The sequence below is a fragment of the Nematolebias whitei genome, chromosome 5 (assembly GCF_014905685.2).
Source record: "Nematolebias whitei isolate Nwh7 chromosome 5, NemWhi1, whole genome shotgun sequence".
NCBI classification, from domain to species: domain Eukaryota; kingdom Metazoa; phylum Chordata; class Actinopteri; order Cyprinodontiformes; family Rivulidae; genus Nematolebias; species Nematolebias whitei.
The window spans coordinates 25,031,588-25,051,186 of NC_056502.1; the positions used below are offsets into that span (position 1 = coordinate 25,031,588).

Below are 19,599 nucleotides of genomic sequence, written 5' to 3' on the forward strand. Positions count from 1 at the left end.
TGTCACGGCAACCATCCGCCCCCTGGCTGCAAAGAGAAAGGGTGGGGGGGGGGTGCTCCATGAGTATGGGATTGGAGGCTCAATGCTACAGGTTGTTCGCTCCCTATGCAAGCGGTGCAAAGGTTTGGCTTGCATTGCCGGCAGTAAGTCGGATCACTTCAGGTTGGGAGCTGGTCTCCACCAGGGCTGCCTGTTGTCATTGATTCTGTTCATAAGTTTTATGGACAGAATTTCTCTTTGCAGCCAGGGGGCGGAGGGAGTCAGGTTCAGTGGCCTGTCAATTCCATCTCTGCTCTCTGCAGATGATGTGGTCCTGTTGGTGTCTTCGTGCCGTGATCTTCAGCCCTCACTGGAGCGTGTGAGGATTGGTGTAGGTTACTTGTGATCCCTGTCTTTCCAGCTCCTACACCTGTCCTCTACCTTAATCACCCCAGATGTCCCTCATTGTCAGTCACGGGTGTTCCTATTCATTCATTGTCTTTTCCTCCTCTTATTGTCTGTGGAGTGTCCCCCTTGGGGTCATGTCCTGTTCTCCCTCCACGTCAACTCATCTATGTAAGTTTTGCTGCCACGTCAGCTGTTATTTTGTGTAAATAAATACATTTGCTTCATTCCCAAGTACTTTGAGTTCTGCCTGCACTTGGGTTCAAACACGCTCAGGTCATAACAAAGCAGTTCACAGCCGCGTGTGAAGCGGCTGGTATGAGAATCAGCACCTCCAAATCTGAGGCCATGGTCCTCAGTCGGAAAAGGGTGGATTGTTCTCTCCAGGTCGAGGGTGAGGTTCTGCCTCAAGGGGAGGAGTTCAAGTATCTCGGGGTTTTGTTCACGAGTGAGGGAAGAATGGAGCGTGAGATTGACAGATTGGTGCAGCGTCTGCAGTATTGTGGGCTCTGTGCCAGTCCGTTGTGGTGAAGAGGAAGCTGAGCTGTAAGGTAAAGATCACTGTTTACCAGTCAGTCTACGTTCCTACCCTCACCTATGGTCACAAACTCTGGGTAGTGACTGAAAGAATGAGATTGTGGATACAGGCCGTTGAAATGAGTTTCCTCCACAGAATAGCTGGACTCTCCCTTAGAGACAGGGTGAGAAGTTCAGTTATCTGGGAGAGACTCAGAGTGGAACCGCTGCTCCTCCACGTCGAGAGGAGCCGTTGAGGTTTTTTGGGAATCTGGTAAGGATGTTTCCTGGGCGCTTCCCTAGGGAGGTGCTTTGGGCATGTTCGACGGGGAGGAGACCCTGGGAAAGACCCAGGACATGCTGGGGAGACATGTCTTGGTTAGCCTGGGAACACCTCAGAAGAGCTGCAGAGGTGGCTGTGGAAAGATATGTCTGTCTGCTCGAGTTGCTGCCCCCATGACCCGACTTTGGAACAAGCAGAACACGATGGATGGATGATGCTTACACAAGGCGGCACAGTGGCTCAGTTGATAGAGCTGCCACTGAGAAAGTCCCCGGATTAAACCCCAGCCGGGGGCCTTTCTGGATGCAGTTTGCATGTTCTCTCCGTGTATGTGTGGGTTTTCCACGGGTACTCCGGTTTCCTCCCACAGACCAAAAACATGCATGCTAGTCTGATTGGTGACTCTGAATGATGTGAGTGAGAGAGTGAACGGTTGTTTGTCTTGTTTGTCCCTGTGATGGACTGGAGACCTGTTCAGGGTGTCCCCCGCCTCTTGCACAGTAACTGCTGGATATGAGCACCAGTGACCCCTGCACCCCCCCAAAAAAAGAAGTGGGTGAAGATGATGAATGGATGCTTATTTACACAGAATTCAATGATTGTTTGCTAACCTCATTAGCAGCAGCAGTTAGTTGTAGCTTCCTGTGCAGCCCAGAACCCTCCTCCTCTTAATAATTCTGCTGGAATGATTGTAAAACGTGGAACCGATGGTAGTTTGTTTAAACTGCTGGGAAATTACGAAGATTAAAATAATTTAAGATAGCAGCAAACCACTTTTGTCTTGGCCTGCTCACATTACCCATTTCTTAACCTCCTAGGACCTGGCATCCACATATGCAAGAGTTCGGGTCTTAGGAGGTTACAGGTTAGAATTAAACTTGTTTTCTCCAAACTGAGGCTGTTGAAACAGCTGTCCTGGGGAAAGATAATAAAGGGATTGCCCATGATTTCTTGAAATGATATTCTGTCAAATAGTTATCAATAGTATCACCTTATATTAGAGCTTTAACTGGAACCTAAGTTTTTTCCCCCACACATCTGATCATTTTGAGAAATAATTGTTTTGTAAGCCTTAAAAACCATCATATGCCATTTAGTTTTCCATTAGTGAAACCTGAGTAAAGACATAATATGTTGTCTTTAACATGTAAAGACATACAGTATGTGTTATTTGACACATTACTTCAAAAATCACAATCTCACAGGCTTCCCAGACAACCACAAGCTGAACTATCCCTTTAATAGTTAAACATCTGTATTAGCTACAGTAGCATTCAGGAGTTAGCTCTCATGTTTCAACATGATCTGTGCAGGAACACTTGCGGGTTTTTTTTTATTTTATTATTAGGCTCAACACTTTAATTATAAACGAATTATCTGATATATTAGATGTGACTACAGGTCTGTCGGCTCATTTACACGCAGACAATCAATTTAAGCGACTACAGTAACCAATGATCATGTCCGAGCTTCTCGCTCATCTTCCTGGGGATCACGGTGTGAGAGAAGAACCGAGCGCACCCAAATTCAATAAACCCCGCCTCCGCCGGTGAACGCCCCCATGACGTCATCAGAATCCTCCCAGCGTGGGGCTCTCAGGGAGGAAACGTGACTGGAACCTGAGTGCTGTGACAGTCAGTCGGTGTCTGAAGACAAACAAGGAGATCTGCAGCTCAGAGAGCCGTGGTCGGACCGGTGAAGGTTCTGATCCAAACAGGAGAGGAGCCTGGATGGATGGATTCATGTAACATTTGATACTGGAGCTGATGTCTCTTCTGAGTCCACGTGCCTACTCAGCACGGGATAGTTCATTTCTATATTTAAAGGACTGATGAACTCGTTATTTCCCTCTCCATGGTGCTTGAAGGGTAAGTCATATCTTAAAGTGTGTGAAAGTCATCCACGTGCATGCTTTTAGTTTCACTCATGTGTTAGTCAAAGAGCTGCTGATGCAGTTTGGCTTTTGCACGAGTTTGTGTGTCAAACGTGTGTTGTGTTTCAGCAGAGACATGGACGGGATTGGGACCACCATGCAGAAGAAGGCTGCCGAACTGGAGCGGCTGGCTGAGGTGCTGGTCACTGGAGAGCAGCTGAGGTGGGTGTCCGTCCGTTCGTCCATCCATCCATCCATCCATCCATCCATCCATCTTTACCCGCTTCTTCCTTTCTCAGTTGTGGGGGTCACTGTATGAGAGGCGAGGTACATGCCTGGACATGTCTCCAGTCCATCACAGGGACACTTTAGAGACAAATGAGACAAACAAAGATTCACTCTCTCACTCACACCTAGGAACAATTTAGAGTTACCAATCAGTCTAACATGCATGTTTTTGGCCTGTGGGAGGAAACTGGAGTACCCGCAAAAAACCCACACATGCATCGAGAGAACATGCAAATTCCACCCAGAAAGGCCCCCAGCTAGGACTTGATCTATTGACCTTCTCGCGGAGAGGCGACAGCTCTACCAACTGCACCACCGTGCCACCATCTGCAAAACAGATGATGACTTTTTGTTTTAGTGCAAATTATTCATATAAACATATCCTGCATCCTGTTGTCAGAATGAGGAAGGACCAGGGCATGACACCCCGGGGCTGCAAGCACGCTGCGTCTGCAGCCAGTTTTCTGCCTCACTGCAGCGTTGAGTCAAACAAAGGCACTCACTCTTGCACAACCCTCCTCACCACCTGTACACCTCACACATTCCTGGAGCAATGTAACCGCAAGATTGCATAACACCGTCCCCTTTTATTGTTGCTCCACTAATAGCGCTACAGAGACTACCCTGCACCTAATACTCCTACGTTGTTATCAGGTCCTGCTTATTCACCTGCTCAGGGAATTGCACCAACAACCTTGGAAGTGTTGCTACCTCACAGCTATAGTAACTGTGAGTAAAGAGAGGCTCCGTGCTGGTGTTTCACTGCCTCATGATCTCAGCGATGAATAGAGGCTCAGTGGGGAGGCATGGCACCAGTGCCTGGAATTTGAGCCCCCTCAGACAAACAATGAGCAAAATGTGTTACTGACAAGCTGCTTTGATCCAGAGGAGTGGGAATAAAATACTGTTAGATCTTTTTTTTTAATTAAAGTGAAATATATTGATAGTGACACTTTATACAAGTCTTGAGAAAGGAGTATGTACTCTTGTTTAACTCCAGTGTGTTTCTTCTTAGTTGTTTCCGTGTGTGTGTGTGTGTGTGTGTGTGTGTGTTTAAGGTTTTGGCATCCATCACTTGTCAGCCTCTTAAAAAGCCTGCTCTGACAGGTGATCCACATCTTTAGTCCAACAGTTTGGTGGACTCTAAAGAACGTTGACCTTTGCTTCCTCTCAGTATCAGTTAGGCTGAATAAACTCTAAACTGGCTCGTTGCCAGACGAACTGCACGATCTCTGACTCGAACGTCATAAACCTTAAATTTAGATCAAATTGGACTAATACATTTCTAATGTTTGCGTCTGAATATTGATCATGGCCCATGTTTTGGTTGCGGCCCAGGCTCTAATGAGCAGCTTGTCGTCGGGGGATGAACTCGGGGGGCTGAACGTTGCACCTGCACTGTATTGTCATGTTTTGTCGGGGCGAGCACTTTAAAGTGCTGACGTTAGCGTTGAGCTCCAAGCTCTGTTGTGCCTGAATGAAGTAGCTGCTGGCGTGAATGTCCAACGTGAACAAAAACCGTGAGACGAACATGTAGCTTTGCATTGTGGGTAAACATCTCTACTTTGAGCTCATCTGTCCAGATTGTTCCAGAAGTCCTGTGACCCATTTAGAGACGATTTATCAAACCTAAGAGTGGCTGAACTTATTATTTTTATTGAAAAGAAGCTCATTCCTGTCAACACTTCCAAATTTGCTATTCTTGTTCAGTCTTTTTCTAATGATCTTGTCACAAACTTTCACCTTTAACCTGCCAACTGCAGTCTGCAGAGTTTTAAATGGAGCTCATTTTTATTTTTATTTATTTTTGCAGTTTCTGAACAATCTATTCTCTAACCTTTGGGTGAATCGCAGTTTTTCAAAATAAGAGTAGACATGACACACAGTTGGCTGAATGATGGATGAGCCGCACGATCGGCATGGAATTTTTATTTAAAATAAATTATTTTAAGTTATTTAGCACCTGCTTCACATTTGTGCAGCCTGTACTGCAGGATAAACTTCCTGCTGCAGCTGAACAGCTGATGCAGGGGTCTGAACATTTTGAATAAAATAGATGTGATTTCCTGCATTTTGGTTTATTTTAATGGGTTGTTAAAACAACTAACTGCTTGTTAAAAAAAAAAAAAAGAATAAAATAATTATTTTTATTTTTAGTTACAACTACCTTAAATTTTTTTTTGGGGGGGACCCCCAAGCGCTGGCTTGTGGAACCCCGGGGATCCCAGTTTGAGAACCACTGGACTAAATAATGCCTTACAGGGATCTGCTGTGTGTTTTTGTTCTTCCTGTTGGATAAAACCACAAAACTAAAAAAACATTGCCTTTCTTTACCCTGTGACTGAAGAATGAAATATGAAATATGATTGTATTTTATTCTGAGTAAATAGCTCTCTGCGTAAAAAAATCGTATCCTGCGTTTACCTCTCGTCTTGTTGAATACTTGTATCTTAGAGCATGTAACACCATTTACTAGAAGGGAAGGTTATACAAAGCTGTGTCATAAGTCGTCTTGTGAATAGAAAATTTGTTGCACTGTGACAAAACGTGACCGAGACGAAGACTTTGTGTTGTGTTTAACTTGAAAACAGCATAACGGGAGAAAGGAAATGCTCCTCTTCATCACTGGTTGATTTAGTCTCATCACTTTATTAATTTATTTCCAGAAGCCATTGACAAGAAAGCAAAATAAAAAAGTTATCCTTCTAGTTCTGATCATTCTGTTAGCAGCACATTATCAGTGAACACTCAAAAAGTGCAGTGCAGGGTAACAAATTAATTAGTTTATCAGTTTTATCAGAGTTCAGGAGCTGAAGGTTTGTTTTTGATCTCTTTCGGCTGCTCCCTCCTTCAGAGGTCTCCAACAACGAGCAGACTCGCATGAACACTTGGCCATTATTTTTACGCCGGATGTCCTTCCTGACTCAACCACCTAGGGCACCTGGGGGAGTAGATGTTGAGTTAAGGGCCTTGCTCAAGGGCCCAGAGTGGGGCAAATGAGGGTGGAGGCAGGTGTGGGTGCTTCTTCTTTGTCACTCAAATTTTGCTGTAACAGTACAGGGATTCGAACCGGCGACCTCTGAATCACAGGCTCCCCTTTTCTAACCTCTGTGCCAACTTAGGAATTCTGTCATATGCCGTCCACTAACTGTATGAATACAGTAAAACATATTTGTTTGAGAATCGAACCCTGAGGAACTACGTGACTAATTCTGGTGTAGGAATAGTGAGGATTGGAAGAGTCATTATTTACATTACTTTATGACTTTGTTTCCTTTTTTATAAACAAAGCTTAAAACACCTAAATAAATTATTTTAAATGATTTTGATTCCATTTTACCCGGAATACATTTTACAGATTTTAAAATGAATTTTGCTCAGCTGAGCACCAACATGATAAGTTTATATCTGAGTATTTGCTCATCAGTGCAGTCAGGCCGGCTGTCATTGTTAATCTGTAGTGATGCGAGCCAGCTGCACACGGACTCAGCATGGAGTGGAACTGGCTGCAGGGAGCTGGGCTGTTGCACAACACATGGTGGGAAAGCACAATCTGACTACAGGAGCAGGAGGGTTTTGTTGTTTCCTCATGTAATAGCCATGTTATGAATCCATGAAGTTCAAATTTGAACACCTTACATCCATAAAGAGTCCATCATTGATCTGCTTTTTCAAAAATTACATTATTTGATGTATTAATAATTTTATAAAAATATTTGATATCATGTCCAACATTTTTCAGTCAGGTCATCTGGACAGTTTCTTTTTTTGTGCTGAAACGTTTCATCTTCGATCCAGAAGGCTTCATCAGTCAAGGAAACAACAACAACTACACTGATTCTTCCTCCAACAGCTTACTCCAAAGTGGAACAAACCAGTTCTGCTTGTGATAAGATGGTCTTTTTGGTACGCCCCTCCTCCATTACCAGCCCTCTTCCTTGTTGACAGTCTTGTCAAACTGGTTGAAAACAACAAAGTTGTTCATCATGGTTTCTGATTTTTTTGTTAAGTACATCTTGATTTGTTTTACTAGATGACTGATATCAGTCTAGGTCAAAGTGAATATGAAAGCCTGCTATAATGAAAACCAAACAACACCAGTTTTTATAACATTAGTTTTTGTGCAGTGTGACATCTTCAGCAGGAACAGATGAATGTCCCACACTGCTCTTTGTTTCTAAGACAAAGGATATGGTCGTTGATTGAATGACAAAAGTCATGGTCTGGGAAGCTCAGTCCTCACCTCCTTCTACAGGTGCGCAGTGGAGAGCATCCTGTGCTCCAGCATCAACGTGTGGCATGGAGGCTGCAGAAAGAAAAGCTCTGCAGAGAGTGGTGAAGGCTGCACAGAAGTCTGTCGGAATCAGCCTCCCCACCATCACAGACATCTACACCTCCAGATGCAGGAAGAGGGCCACCTGCATCATGAAGGACCCCACTCACCCAGCACACACACTTTTTGCCCCACTTCCCTCAGGAAGGAGGTTGAGGAGCATTAAATGTAGAACCACTAGACTGAGGAACAGCTTCTACCCTGAGGCTGTTAGACTCATGAATCTCTAACTAGAATAATCACTGTGAAAAACCATATCATGTTGCTGCTGATCTGTTTCAATGTTGATGTGTTCATGCGTGCACATCCGCTCACACAGACTCATATTCATGTTTGTGCTGATGTTCAATGTTTTTATGTTATGAGTGCTTAGTGTATATTTAGTTGATGTTTTTCTTAGTTCATATCTTAGATGTTATTACGGTTTTTCTTATACATTTTATTGTTGGATTTAACTGGGACCCTGTGTACATAATTTCGCTCCACCACATGTACCACATGCGGTGCGAATGACAATAAAGAATCTCTGACTCTGACTCTGAAAAGACTCTTCAGTTGCAGCTCCTGTGGTCTTTAACGGTGAAGCTGTCAAGGTGGTGCATCAATATAAATATCTGGGAACTGTTCTCGGTGACAAACTGACCTTTGACCCCCATGTGAACTCGCTTTGTAAGAAGATCCACCAGAGAATGTGTTTTTATCGGAAGCTCTGTGGTTTTAATGTTGATCCTACTTTTATGGGAATGTTTTATGTTTTATTGAGTCTCTTAACTTTCACCTTCATCTGTTGGTTTGGACTTTAACGTGTAAGAACAGGAACAAACTCTTGAGGATTGTCAGGATGTGCAGCAGAACTGCTGGCATAGCCCTACAGAACCTCACTGACCTACACAAGGTGAGGTCAGGGAACAAGGCCAGGCTGATTCTGGCAGATCCTGATCACCACTCCATGGTGAGTTCAGGTTGCTTCCATCTAGACACAGTCTACAGTCCAGATGTAGAATGAAAAGACTGAAAAACTAATTCATCCCTGTAGCGATCAGGCTTCTCAACGAACAATGATGATTTCTATACTGTTATTTTAATGTCTCAATGTCTTGTCTAATATGGATGTTTTATGTGCCTACTGACTGAAACAAATTACCCCTCGGGGATAATAAAGATTCTTGAACTTGAACTTTTTGTCTGACACGTTACCTCCTGGTCAGACCACCAGCTGAACCTCCAACAGAACAAAACTAATGTTCTTGTCCTGTCTTCTTGTTTGCTTGTTTTCAGGTTGCGGCTCCACGAGGCAAAGGTGATCAAGGATCGGAGGCACCATCTTCGAACGTACCCAAACTGCTTTGTGGCAAAGGAGCTCATTGATTGGCTGATCGAACATAAAGAAGCTGTAGATCGGGACACAGCCATCAAGATCATGCAGAAACTTCTAGACCAGTGCATCATTCACCACGGTAAGGCTGAACTGTGTGTGTGATGTGTTTTTGTAACAGCGAGTGCTCAGTCTTGATAGTTTCTTGGAACAAGCCGTGTCTTTTAGAGAATGATTCTCCAGGTCTCCCTGCCAGTTTGGCTCCAGCTCTGTGGTTTCCATATCTGCTTTATGTTTGATTGAAGGCCGACACAGGAGAAGATGTCCTATTATTTTGCAAGCTGAAACAGAAATTGAGCTTCATGTTTACGTAACTTTTCAGATTAATGGTTAAAGGATGCTCAGATATTAGTGAGTCATTTATAGAAACTGTGAAGTCCCATCACTCTATATTCGGACAGGGATACAACGCTCCTAAACTCAGCGTATGAAACAGAAGTTTGTCCACAGATAAGAAATTTTAGTAAATTCAATTAGCATCTCAAAGCACTCCTACTAGCAACGTGCCACAACACAGTTTGTTCCCAGATTTTTCAGCCGAATCTATCAAATTTACCATATAATAATGCAACTTGCATATACAGTAGTCCCTCACTTATCACAGGGTTACGTTCCAGACACCCTCGCTATAGGTGAAAATCTGCGAAGTAAGAACGTTATATTTATTTTAGTATGTATATACATTTTAAGGCTTTGTAAACCCTTCCCACACTCTTGCAATGTTCTAAACTCTTAAACCTACGTTAGCCTAATAGCACAATTGCCTAAGTCATACTTGAACGTTTTCGGAAAACAAGAAAAACAATTTTTTTAGCAAGCATGGTGGAATTTTTTTTATTGATATTGCAACAGAAAGTTCAACCAGATATGTGAACATGTTTCCAAAAAAAGTAAGACACATCATTGATTGCATAACAAATAAAAGTGACTTAGGCAGAATATGCCTGGACTTAGGCTATTCTTCTCTTACATATAAACATAACAATAACATAACCAACGTTGTTTTACTCTCCTAAACATAACCAAGTTGTGTTACCTTTCTAACTTTAAGCAAGTTGTTTTAAATTTCTAACCTTAATGAGGTTGTTGCACTTTAACTGTAATCAAAGTCCCGCTCAGTGCTGTGTTAACTTGTTTTCACACGGTCTACTGATGATGGAGGTTGTCATAGTACTGGTGGGCCACTCTTGGTAGTACTGCTTTCATTGCCTGCAAGTCATTGAATTTCCGTAGAGTAATTGGCAGTTTGGCAGGAAAGAGTGGGACCCAGTGGAACGGTTCTTTGGGGATGCTGATTCACTGAGGTAGGTCCTCCCAGTCAGACTCAAAATTCAACTTGTACCAGATTCGACCATCTGCCAGGCACTATAGAGCCTGAAGGTCATGGACTGTGGGGTCTCCAACTTTTCTTCCTGGTTGAATGTTGGTGACATAGGCCCCAGATAACTTCATGAAGTCATTGTGGAATAGCTGGGTGACTTTGTATAGGGATGGATGCAGTCTCGAAGATGACAATGTAGTCATGTGGAGTGTGAATATCTTTGATGATGTGCCATTCATTGAGGCTATGCATGGAGTCATGTCATGATCAGCGGCCCCCGCTGGCCCCCATCTGCTCACTTCACCACACCCCCTCAGCTTATCACAGCAATCAGCCCTGATTCCACTCACCTGTTCAGCTCATCTGGTTCACCTGCTCTGCACCCTTCACAAGATCCATTTTCCCTCTCCACCAGTGCGAAATCATTACACCTTCCATGGTCCCTGATTTTCAAGCCCTCATAGTTTCATGCCTAGACCTCAAGCCTTGTTCTCTGGATTATTGACCTCACGGCTGCCTTCTGGATTTCCTGTTTTTTGCCCCTGCTCCTCATCTGGTTCTGTTCTGCCTCTCTGACCACGGTAACGACCTCCTCTTCAGTCTATGACCTCAACTCACGGATCACCCTTTTGGATTGCCCTTTGGACCACAAACTTTCATTGCCCCACTGTCCATAGCATTAAAGGCCTCCCTCTGCAGCTACCAGCAGCCTTATTAATAAAAACTGTTAATCTTTGCACTCCTGTGTCTGGCTTATATTGAATCCAAAGCCTTGGTTCGTGACAGAGTCACACTCCATTTGTGTGTTTCCTGCAACTAGAAACTTTTGTTCTATTGTGACACTATGCTTTAGGACCAGATACGCATTTGTGATGGTACAACACCGATTTTGATAGCCGCAGCCATCACTCCAAACTATGACTTTTTCAATGTTTGGGTTGGCCTCTAGGACCATCTCAAATTGTTTGCACTGCAAATGGGCAAAACCCTCACTGCTGAGGGAGGCCTCATGCTCCTCCCAGGCGTAAAGTGTGAAGGTCACTTAGAACTGTTCCTAGCTCCAAAAACTTCTTATCCTCATAGGAGGGAACCTGACGGCAGTAATGTGATGGAATGGAAGGCAGCCCAGAGAGCCAGTCTTTTAGGAAAGTCTGGTCAGCATCTGATATGGGCACATGTGGACCTAACAATTACAAAGAAAACATGGAAAAACATTGCCTGGTGTCTATGTCATTTCCCTCTATCTCAGGTCCACCGTCATCTAAGCCCTTCTCTAAGTCCTTCTCTAAGTTGGTATCAAGTTCATTTCCTAACCCTGAAGCAGAATAAAATAAAGTTCTGGTGAGTGTTAACAGTAAACCATGGTAAATGAATAGGTTCACTGCAAAACCTCAAAATATTACCAACAATACTTCTTATTTCTAGTCAAAATGTCTTATTTCCAGTCAAAACAAATATCTTTACACTTAAAATAAAAAGCAAATATTCACTTGAAAATCAGTCTAAAAACAAGTTGCTTTTTAGGTGATGTGTCTTATTTTAAGTGTAAAGAGATTTGTTTGGACTAGAAATGAGACAAATATTCTTGGTAAGATTTTGCTAGCGTTAGCTAACTCTTACATTACTTTATCATACTTTGTTGCAGAAATGTGATAAAAAGTTTAAACACACTGTTCCTAACCCCTTTGATTGACTGAAAGTACATTTACTGTCTACAAAGTAGAAGAAATGTGAACTAGCTTCCCAGATGACTCAGAGAGAAGAGCTAATGCTTCATTTGTGGTCAGCAGAGCCCTCTTTCTCATGCGGTCTGCCATCTTTGTATGTTGTGGCAAAAATGCCTAAGTCAAAAAGATGACTAAGGCAGTCAGTGATTTTAGACTTTAACAAGCTTCCTGATAGGCTGAGGACACAGGCAAGAAGGCAGGGTGATGCAGCAGTGGAAGGAGAGTAAAGTTAGGCAGACATCACAGTTTGGCCAAAAAATGACTTGGGCAATTCTGCTATTAGGTTAGCGATATGTGTACTGTACAGTACTTCAAAATTTTACTTGGGTACTCAGCAGTGAAGGTGATACAATTTGAAGGATGAGTTCAGCTTCAGGATTATTTACAACTTTCCTGTCAGTTCTGTGATCTTAATAGATAGATCGTTACTTCTGACTTTGCGTTGCAAAACTATTTTTAACACATCAGTTTCTCTGCAAGTGTTTGCTCCATTGCTGTTCTTTGAATTTTGGCAGAAAGCAGAGGCCAGAAGCACTGTTGGCTTCTGGTCCATGTAGTTCTTTTGACTTGTGTTACAGTATAGGCTTATGGAAAGAAAACTACAAAATGGCAGTGCCTCCGAAGTATTTTTTTGTTTTGCTTTTGTTTTTTGTGCTATTACCGGTAGTTGGTTCCTGCTCCCGTTAACTTTTTATCCCGTACCATCCCAATCACGCAAATACTACAAAAGTTGACAATTGTGTGTCAACACATGTATATTGTGTGTACACACAATATAAAAAACTGGGTTTAAAAAAACCTGCAATATACTGAAGCCACAAAAAGTCAGCCGCAATATAATGAGGGACTTCTGTAATTGTATTTTCTTTCCAACAAGATGAGTCCCACAGTCGGACGCAAGAAGTGGATGGATACTGAATTCAAAAGACCTTCAGACGTCCTGGAAATCTGCTGATTAGGATCACTTTATAGGATTACAAGAAAGTTTCAGTTCTTGGAGGAAAAAATAAATAGAAACTAGGGCTGGTTGAAAACTTTTGCACAGCACTATACACTGGACTAACACTAAAAAATGTAACTGAACATTAATTGGACTGAACAGGCTTTTATTCACTCTGTGTCGTGTTTGGTGAGCCGTTCATCTCTAACAGTTGCTTAGCTTACCAGGAAAGTGTTAAACAGTTTTAATTGTTTATCTTTTTCCATAAATGTTTTTCGGCACCAAACCTTGGGATACTTTTTTTCCTTGTGTTATTCTTTGCAGGTGAAATTAAAAGGTGTTTTAAGCAAGTTTCTGTCCCTTTGCAGTGTGTGACGAGCACCGGGAGTTCAAGGACATGAAGCTGTTTTACCGCTTCAGAAAAGACGACGGGACGTTCCCGCTGGATAATGAAGCTAAGGTCTTCATGAGGGGGCAGAGGATCTATGAAAAGTAAGAACACGGATACACAGCCATGTTGAAGCAAACCCACGTGCAGAATTCATCAATCAGGTCTCAACGTTCGTCTTTTCAGCTTGTAGTTATTAAAGAATGGTGCCACATGTGTAAAGAAAAGAAAAAAACTGTTTTTAATGACAAAGAGTTATAGTGCTTTTTTTTTTAACCTGGATTAGTCTGAAAACTGGAAACAGGAGAAATGACAAGGTGTCTTCTTATTTTCAAATGAATTTAGAAAGACTTAAAAATCTGCACTTGATAGGGTCAAAGAGGATATCTAAAATCCCAAGCAACCTGAAAACTCTGGACAAAAAAATCAAAACACAACTTTGGCTTTTTGTTAGGAACAGCCTTAGCCTAAAATATCTCTTGTATGGTTTGAATTTGCATGACTTGTCTCCATATATCATCTCCACCCAGCTTCAGTTTTGAACCACACTGACTCCTGCTTTTCTCCGTCTGTTATAAAGTTGAACTGGAGAAAGAAACAAGACAATAATGCTCTCACCAGCAGTTACTTTAATGCGTTATATTTTGTCGAGGAAATGCAACTTCTTATTAGTGTTTGTAGTTTTGTTTCTCAGTCAGACTTACACATTTCCATTTGTCATTTAATGCAGACATTTCTAAATATTGACTGTCTATGCAACAACATTTATCGTTAGCACCTACAGAAAAACAGAAGCAGAGACTGACAGGGAAGCTCCAGGGTTACAGTTCACTTGAGTAACTCTGATATTTTTGATAGTTCAATTTTATGTTATTGATTGTAACATTTGTATTTGACGTGTAATGGGTTATTTTTACAAACTCAACCAGCTGAATCAATCCATCCATACATCCATCCATACATCCATCCATGCATGCATGCATGCATACATACATACATACATACATCATCTTTATCCGCTTCTTCCTTTTTGGGTCACGGGGGTCACTGGTGCCCATATCCAGTAGTCACTGTGTGAGAGGCGGGGGACACCCTGGACAAGTCTCCAGTCCGTCACAGGGACACATAGAGACAAACGAGACAAACAACCAGTCACTCTCTCACTCACACCTTGAGACAATTTAGAGTTACCAATCAGCCTAACATACATGTTTTTGGTCTGTGGGAGGAAACCAGAGAAAATCTACACGTGCACAGAGATCACATGCAAACTTCACCGAGAAAGGCCTCCAGCCGGGATCTGAACCGGCGACCTGCTCACTGAGAGGCAGTAGCTCTACCAACTGCGTCACCGTGCCACCCAGCTCAATACAATATATAATTTTTTTAAAAGAAAACAGCATTCTGCAGCTGACTGGTTGTCTTCTTCTTCATTCTGGAAAAGAGGAGCATTTCTGTGGTATTATTATTAGCAAATAATATCTTACCTGTCGTAGATAGCTCTTTAAATGACTACAGTTCAGAGAAAATGTGTTGAATTCTGATTAGACTGACGAGCTGAGCCTGAATGGGGCCAAGCCCAAAGCAAATTGCTGGTCTTTTTAAAAGCCCCAACAATAATAATAATAAAACGCTTCCCACGTCTTCTATGTGTAACTCTTGTTCATAATATTTTCACAGAACCCCACAACTGTTGCTTGAAGTAGTTTATGTTTGTTATATCATTCTGGTAGTTTGGAGTTTGAAACGTGAGTACAGGCCGTGCCTCATACAGCTGGAAGCACTTTGTTAAAGGCCACTGAATACTGATGTCAATCTTATTACTGTAATTAGTTATATAAAAACAACTTTTCCTTTTAAAGGAATACATGCACAGGATCTGATCTGGTAAAAAGTAACAGTTGATGCATGGTCAGCTAGGTTAGGCTGATTGTGTAAATCAGATATTTTGCTATTATTAAGAAAAATAGACCAAAACATCAAGTGACTGCTTCTAGGATGTACATTTTTCCACAAATACTGCTCTTTGTCTGAAAACACCATTACTTCCATCTGCATCCCTTATTATCATGTACTTTTTTCATCTGATTAATGTAATGTTTTGCTGATTGAGTGCACTATAAATAGTACCACCAGTAATTCAGAAACATTTATCTGATAAATGCTTCTTATCAGTTGAGCGTGCTCAGCGTTCAGCTTGTCTGCATGTTTTTCTGTTTTGATAGCGATAAAAGCTGCAGAACAGGGAATGCCAGAAACCACCGACACTTAGATACCGAACAAGCAATGACTTGAGCTGTTTCCTGAGGACCACACAGACAGGAACGCTTGTCGTCAGCTTCATGTCTATGGTGCAGGTTTTCCACTGGTGGCAGCACAAATAGTGTATGTACAAACAACCCATGGTTTTCCTGTTGTGTCCGAAACCAGAAACAAACTGTTCATGTCTCTTTACGCACACACACATTGATGTGCACTTTTTTTTTAAAATTTACAACCTTTTCTCGTAAGTGTTTCTGAGACTAAAACATGCATCAATACTCAGAAAGACACAATTTGTTGCGTAAGAAAAAAGAAACGGTGCAAGAGGAGGCATCTGTCATATCAGATCCCAGTGCTGTGTTTATGTAATCAGCACGGGGCGGCTCGACACTCTCACACACTAACACACACACTAACACACACACACTGGACCTTAAGGTCGCTTGTTTGTGAACTAGAGATCTCTACAGATACACTTGAGGTGAATTACTGACAAACATTTCCATCTGAGGCATGGCTCCTCATCACCCAGGGCTTGGTAACCTTTGCAAATTAACTCGTGTGCTATTGGTTTATTTTTGTGATTCTTGAAGACATTTAGTTTTTTAACGTGGATGTTGGTTCTTGACCCAAAAGGCTGATTCTCCTGTGTTGTGCATTTATGTTGTTTTTCCGTTTCCTCTACATCCCATTTGGGCAAAATGAGGCACAAGATAACGCAGATAATGAATTAAATCAAGTCTTTTACCTCTTTAATATCAGTTTACAGCTATTAATGTTTGTAACTTAAACACCTTGCTTTGTAAGGCTTCTCAAGTCAAAGTTTGCGCTGACAGAAACAGTCTGCAACAACATTCTTTAAAAGAATGCATGTCAGCTGCCTTGCAGCAACGTTTGAAACAAAGATGGTGTATGATATGTTTGGGGTATGTGAAGAGGACAACTTATCAAGATCCTTGTGTTGTGTTTTTGTCTTCTTGTGGTTTCCTCTGAGTCTGTTTTACTTGTGTTTCCAGCTTCCTCTGTGTTTTTCCCCTCAGCTCCTGCTCCTCCCACTCTCACCTGATCCTCACTGTGCCTCCTCAGGCGTTTGTCATCGTCTGACGTTAGTGTCCCTTTAAAATACGCCTCATTTTGTTTGTCTCGTCTGTGGATTGTGCGTCCTAAAGCCGTTCATGCTCTGTCCCTCCGTGTCTCCCTGAGCTCAAATTTGTGCAAGCCTTTGATTTTGTGTGTATTATTAAGTCAGTTTTCTTTATTTTTACCTCAGAGTCCCTCATGCCTGTCTGCACCCTGGGCTCAACTCCAAACAGAACATGATAACTCTCAACTACTACCACACTAAATGTTAGTTCAATATTTGTAAAAGTGACTATGTATGTGTTTGTTAGTGTTAATTAGATGGGGCAGCCCCATGGCTTGACTCCAAGAATCAATCGATTGTAGATGTACATCAAACTTCCTGAGAGTTTTAATACAATCTATGCTGTAGTTCATGAGATAATTTGCTAACACACGCATGCACACACGCACGCATACACACACCTTTCATGGCAGAAAGCAATAATGAACGTTGCCAACAAGACAAATCATGACTCTACATTGTCAATGTTTAACTAGGAGTAGACGAAAAAAGTCATGAGATAATCTCCTGAAGGGATATTGTTGTTGACCAGGCTTTGCACCTGTGCTGTAAGGGTGTCTTCTTTGTAAAAAGATAACAAAAAGTCATAAAATCTTCCATCAAATCACCTTCAGTAATATGGATAAATACACAACAAACAAACAACATTTAGAAAAGATGTGACCTCATGTTGTCATATTAGTAAATCTGAGTAAAACTTCACTGACTGGATTGTTCATTATTTTTTACTAATGGTAAGATGTTATATAGATGCAGGTGATAGACTAAACCCATCAGTACAGTGCATGGGCCTTTACCCCCCCTCCCCCCCCCCATCTCCCACTCTATATAAAGGTCAGAATGCTCCTCACTCAACTGGACTGCATGTACGGCACCGCTCAGCCTCTGTCCTTTGCATGTACCAGTTTTTGTCTGAGGGTGTTTTGAGGCTTAAAGTTCACCAGAGTGCTGTGGAGTCTGGCAGCAAGGTTTATGGACAATACCACTAATTTAAAACAGAAGAAGTTGGATCAAAAATTTTAAATTAGCAATCATAAGCAACGGTTCACATTTGTATTGTGCATCTTCTTCTGTGCAGAATGAACTAACAAAGCTACATTTGCAGTTTATGTTAAGTGTTTATCGTCTAGTTTTTCGTTTGAAAAAGAAACATCCTGCTCCTCACCAGCGTTTATCACCAACAACTGTTGACTGTCAAACAGCAGCGTCTAATAAACTGAAGACAGATGTTGTTTTGGCACCAGTTTCTGAAAGACCAGGAGAGAAGATTTGTCCAGTTACTTCTTTAAAAACGTGTTTTCTTCATCGCTCGTGGAAACTGTGTTAATGTGTGTTTGGTCTAAACTGGTGCATCCAGACACCCACAGTTTCTACAAAATTGAGATTAACCCCCCCCCCTCCAAAAAAAATAAAAAAAAATAAAATAAAATAAAATAAAATAAAATAAAAAAGATTGAGGAAACTATACTTTAAGCAATAAAAAGTGGTTCTTGTCCTGCTCGACCTAACCACTGCCTTTGATACCTGGACCACAACATTTTAATATCACGCTTACAGCATCAAGTGGGTATCTGTGGTACTGCACTGAACTGGTTTAGGTCCTATCTGGCAGACAGAACCATGTCTGTCAACATAGCTGGTTCTGAATCCTCCACTGCTCCTCTGTGTTTTGGGGTTCCACAGGGCTCTATTTTAGGTCCCCTGCTTTTCTCCCTTTACCTGCTTGGGATCAATCCTTAGAAAGCATGGGATTTTTTTTCACTGTTATGCTGATGATAGTCAGATCTATATGCCACTAAAGAAGAAAGATGTCCCCTCAATCAGGCCACTTCTGTTGTGTCTTGAAGATGTCAAAGCCTGGATGTCTTTAAACTTCTTAAATTTCAATGAAAAGAAAACAGAAGTGATGGTGTTTGGTCCTAGTGGCTCTTGTGAACCTTGCCCTGTTGATCTGGGCCCTCTGGCACCACATGTAAAGAAAACTGTTTCTAACTTGGGTTTTAAAATGTGCAGTGATTTTAAATTAGATTCTCAGATTGGAGCGGTGATCAAGACCAGTTTTAATCACCTCAGACAGCTGGCTAAGGTAAAGCCTATCCTTACAAAACAGCAGCTGGAAACAGTAATCCATGCCAGCAGCTGGAAACAGTAATCCATGCCTTCGTCACATCTCGGCTGGATTACTGCAACGCTCTTTACCTTGGAGTCAGCCAGTCCTCCCTCAGACGCCTCCAGTTGGTCCAGAACGCTGCTGCTCGGCTTCTAACTGGAGTTCAAAAGAGGGAGCACATCACCCCCACTCTGTCTTCACTCCACTGGCTGCCTGTTCATTTTAAGATTATTTTATTTGTTTTTAAAAGTTTAAATGGTCTTGCCCCACCCTACCTCTCTGATTTTATGTGTACATCTGTGGTTGTTTTAAAGGGATTTACAAATAAAGTTTTTTTATTATTATAGAAATCATATCCACCATTCGGACAGCACAGTGGCTCAGCTTGTAGAGCCTCTCAGTGATAAAGTTGCCAGATCAAATCCCAGCCAGGGACCTTTCTGGGTGGAGTTTGCATGTTCTCTCTGTGCATGCATGGGTTTTCTCCAGATACTCCAGTTTCCTCCCACAGACCAAAAACATCCATGTTAGACTGATGGATAACTCTAAATTGTCTCTAGGTGTGAGTGAGAGAGTGAACGGTTGTTTGTCTCTGTGTCCCTGTGATGGACTTGAGACCTGTCCAGGTGTCCCCTCCACCTCTCACACAGTGATG

General features: G+C 42.1%; 1 protein-coding gene across 2 annotated transcripts in view; it reads left to right on the forward strand.

Moving 5' to 3' along the window:
- Nucleotides 1–2,769: 2,769 nt before the first annotated feature.
- Nucleotides 2,770–19,599, forward strand: part of deptor (DEP domain containing MTOR-interacting protein) — a 39,030-nt gene continuing 22,200 nt past the window's right edge. Inside the window, exons 1-4 of one of the 2 annotated variants that reach the window (XM_037676391.1) lie at nt 2,770–3,051; nt 3,186–3,278; nt 8,956–9,134; nt 13,409–13,532. In XM_037676391.1, coding sequence (XP_037532319.1) covers nt 3,038–3,051; nt 3,186–3,278; nt 8,956–9,134; nt 13,409–13,532 — 410 coding nt within the window. In that variant the 5' untranslated portion in view covers nt 2,770–3,037. The remainder of the gene's footprint in view (nt 3,052–3,185; nt 3,279–8,955; nt 9,135–13,408; nt 13,533–19,599) is intronic. The other variant, XM_037676392.1, reaches the window with a different exon arrangement.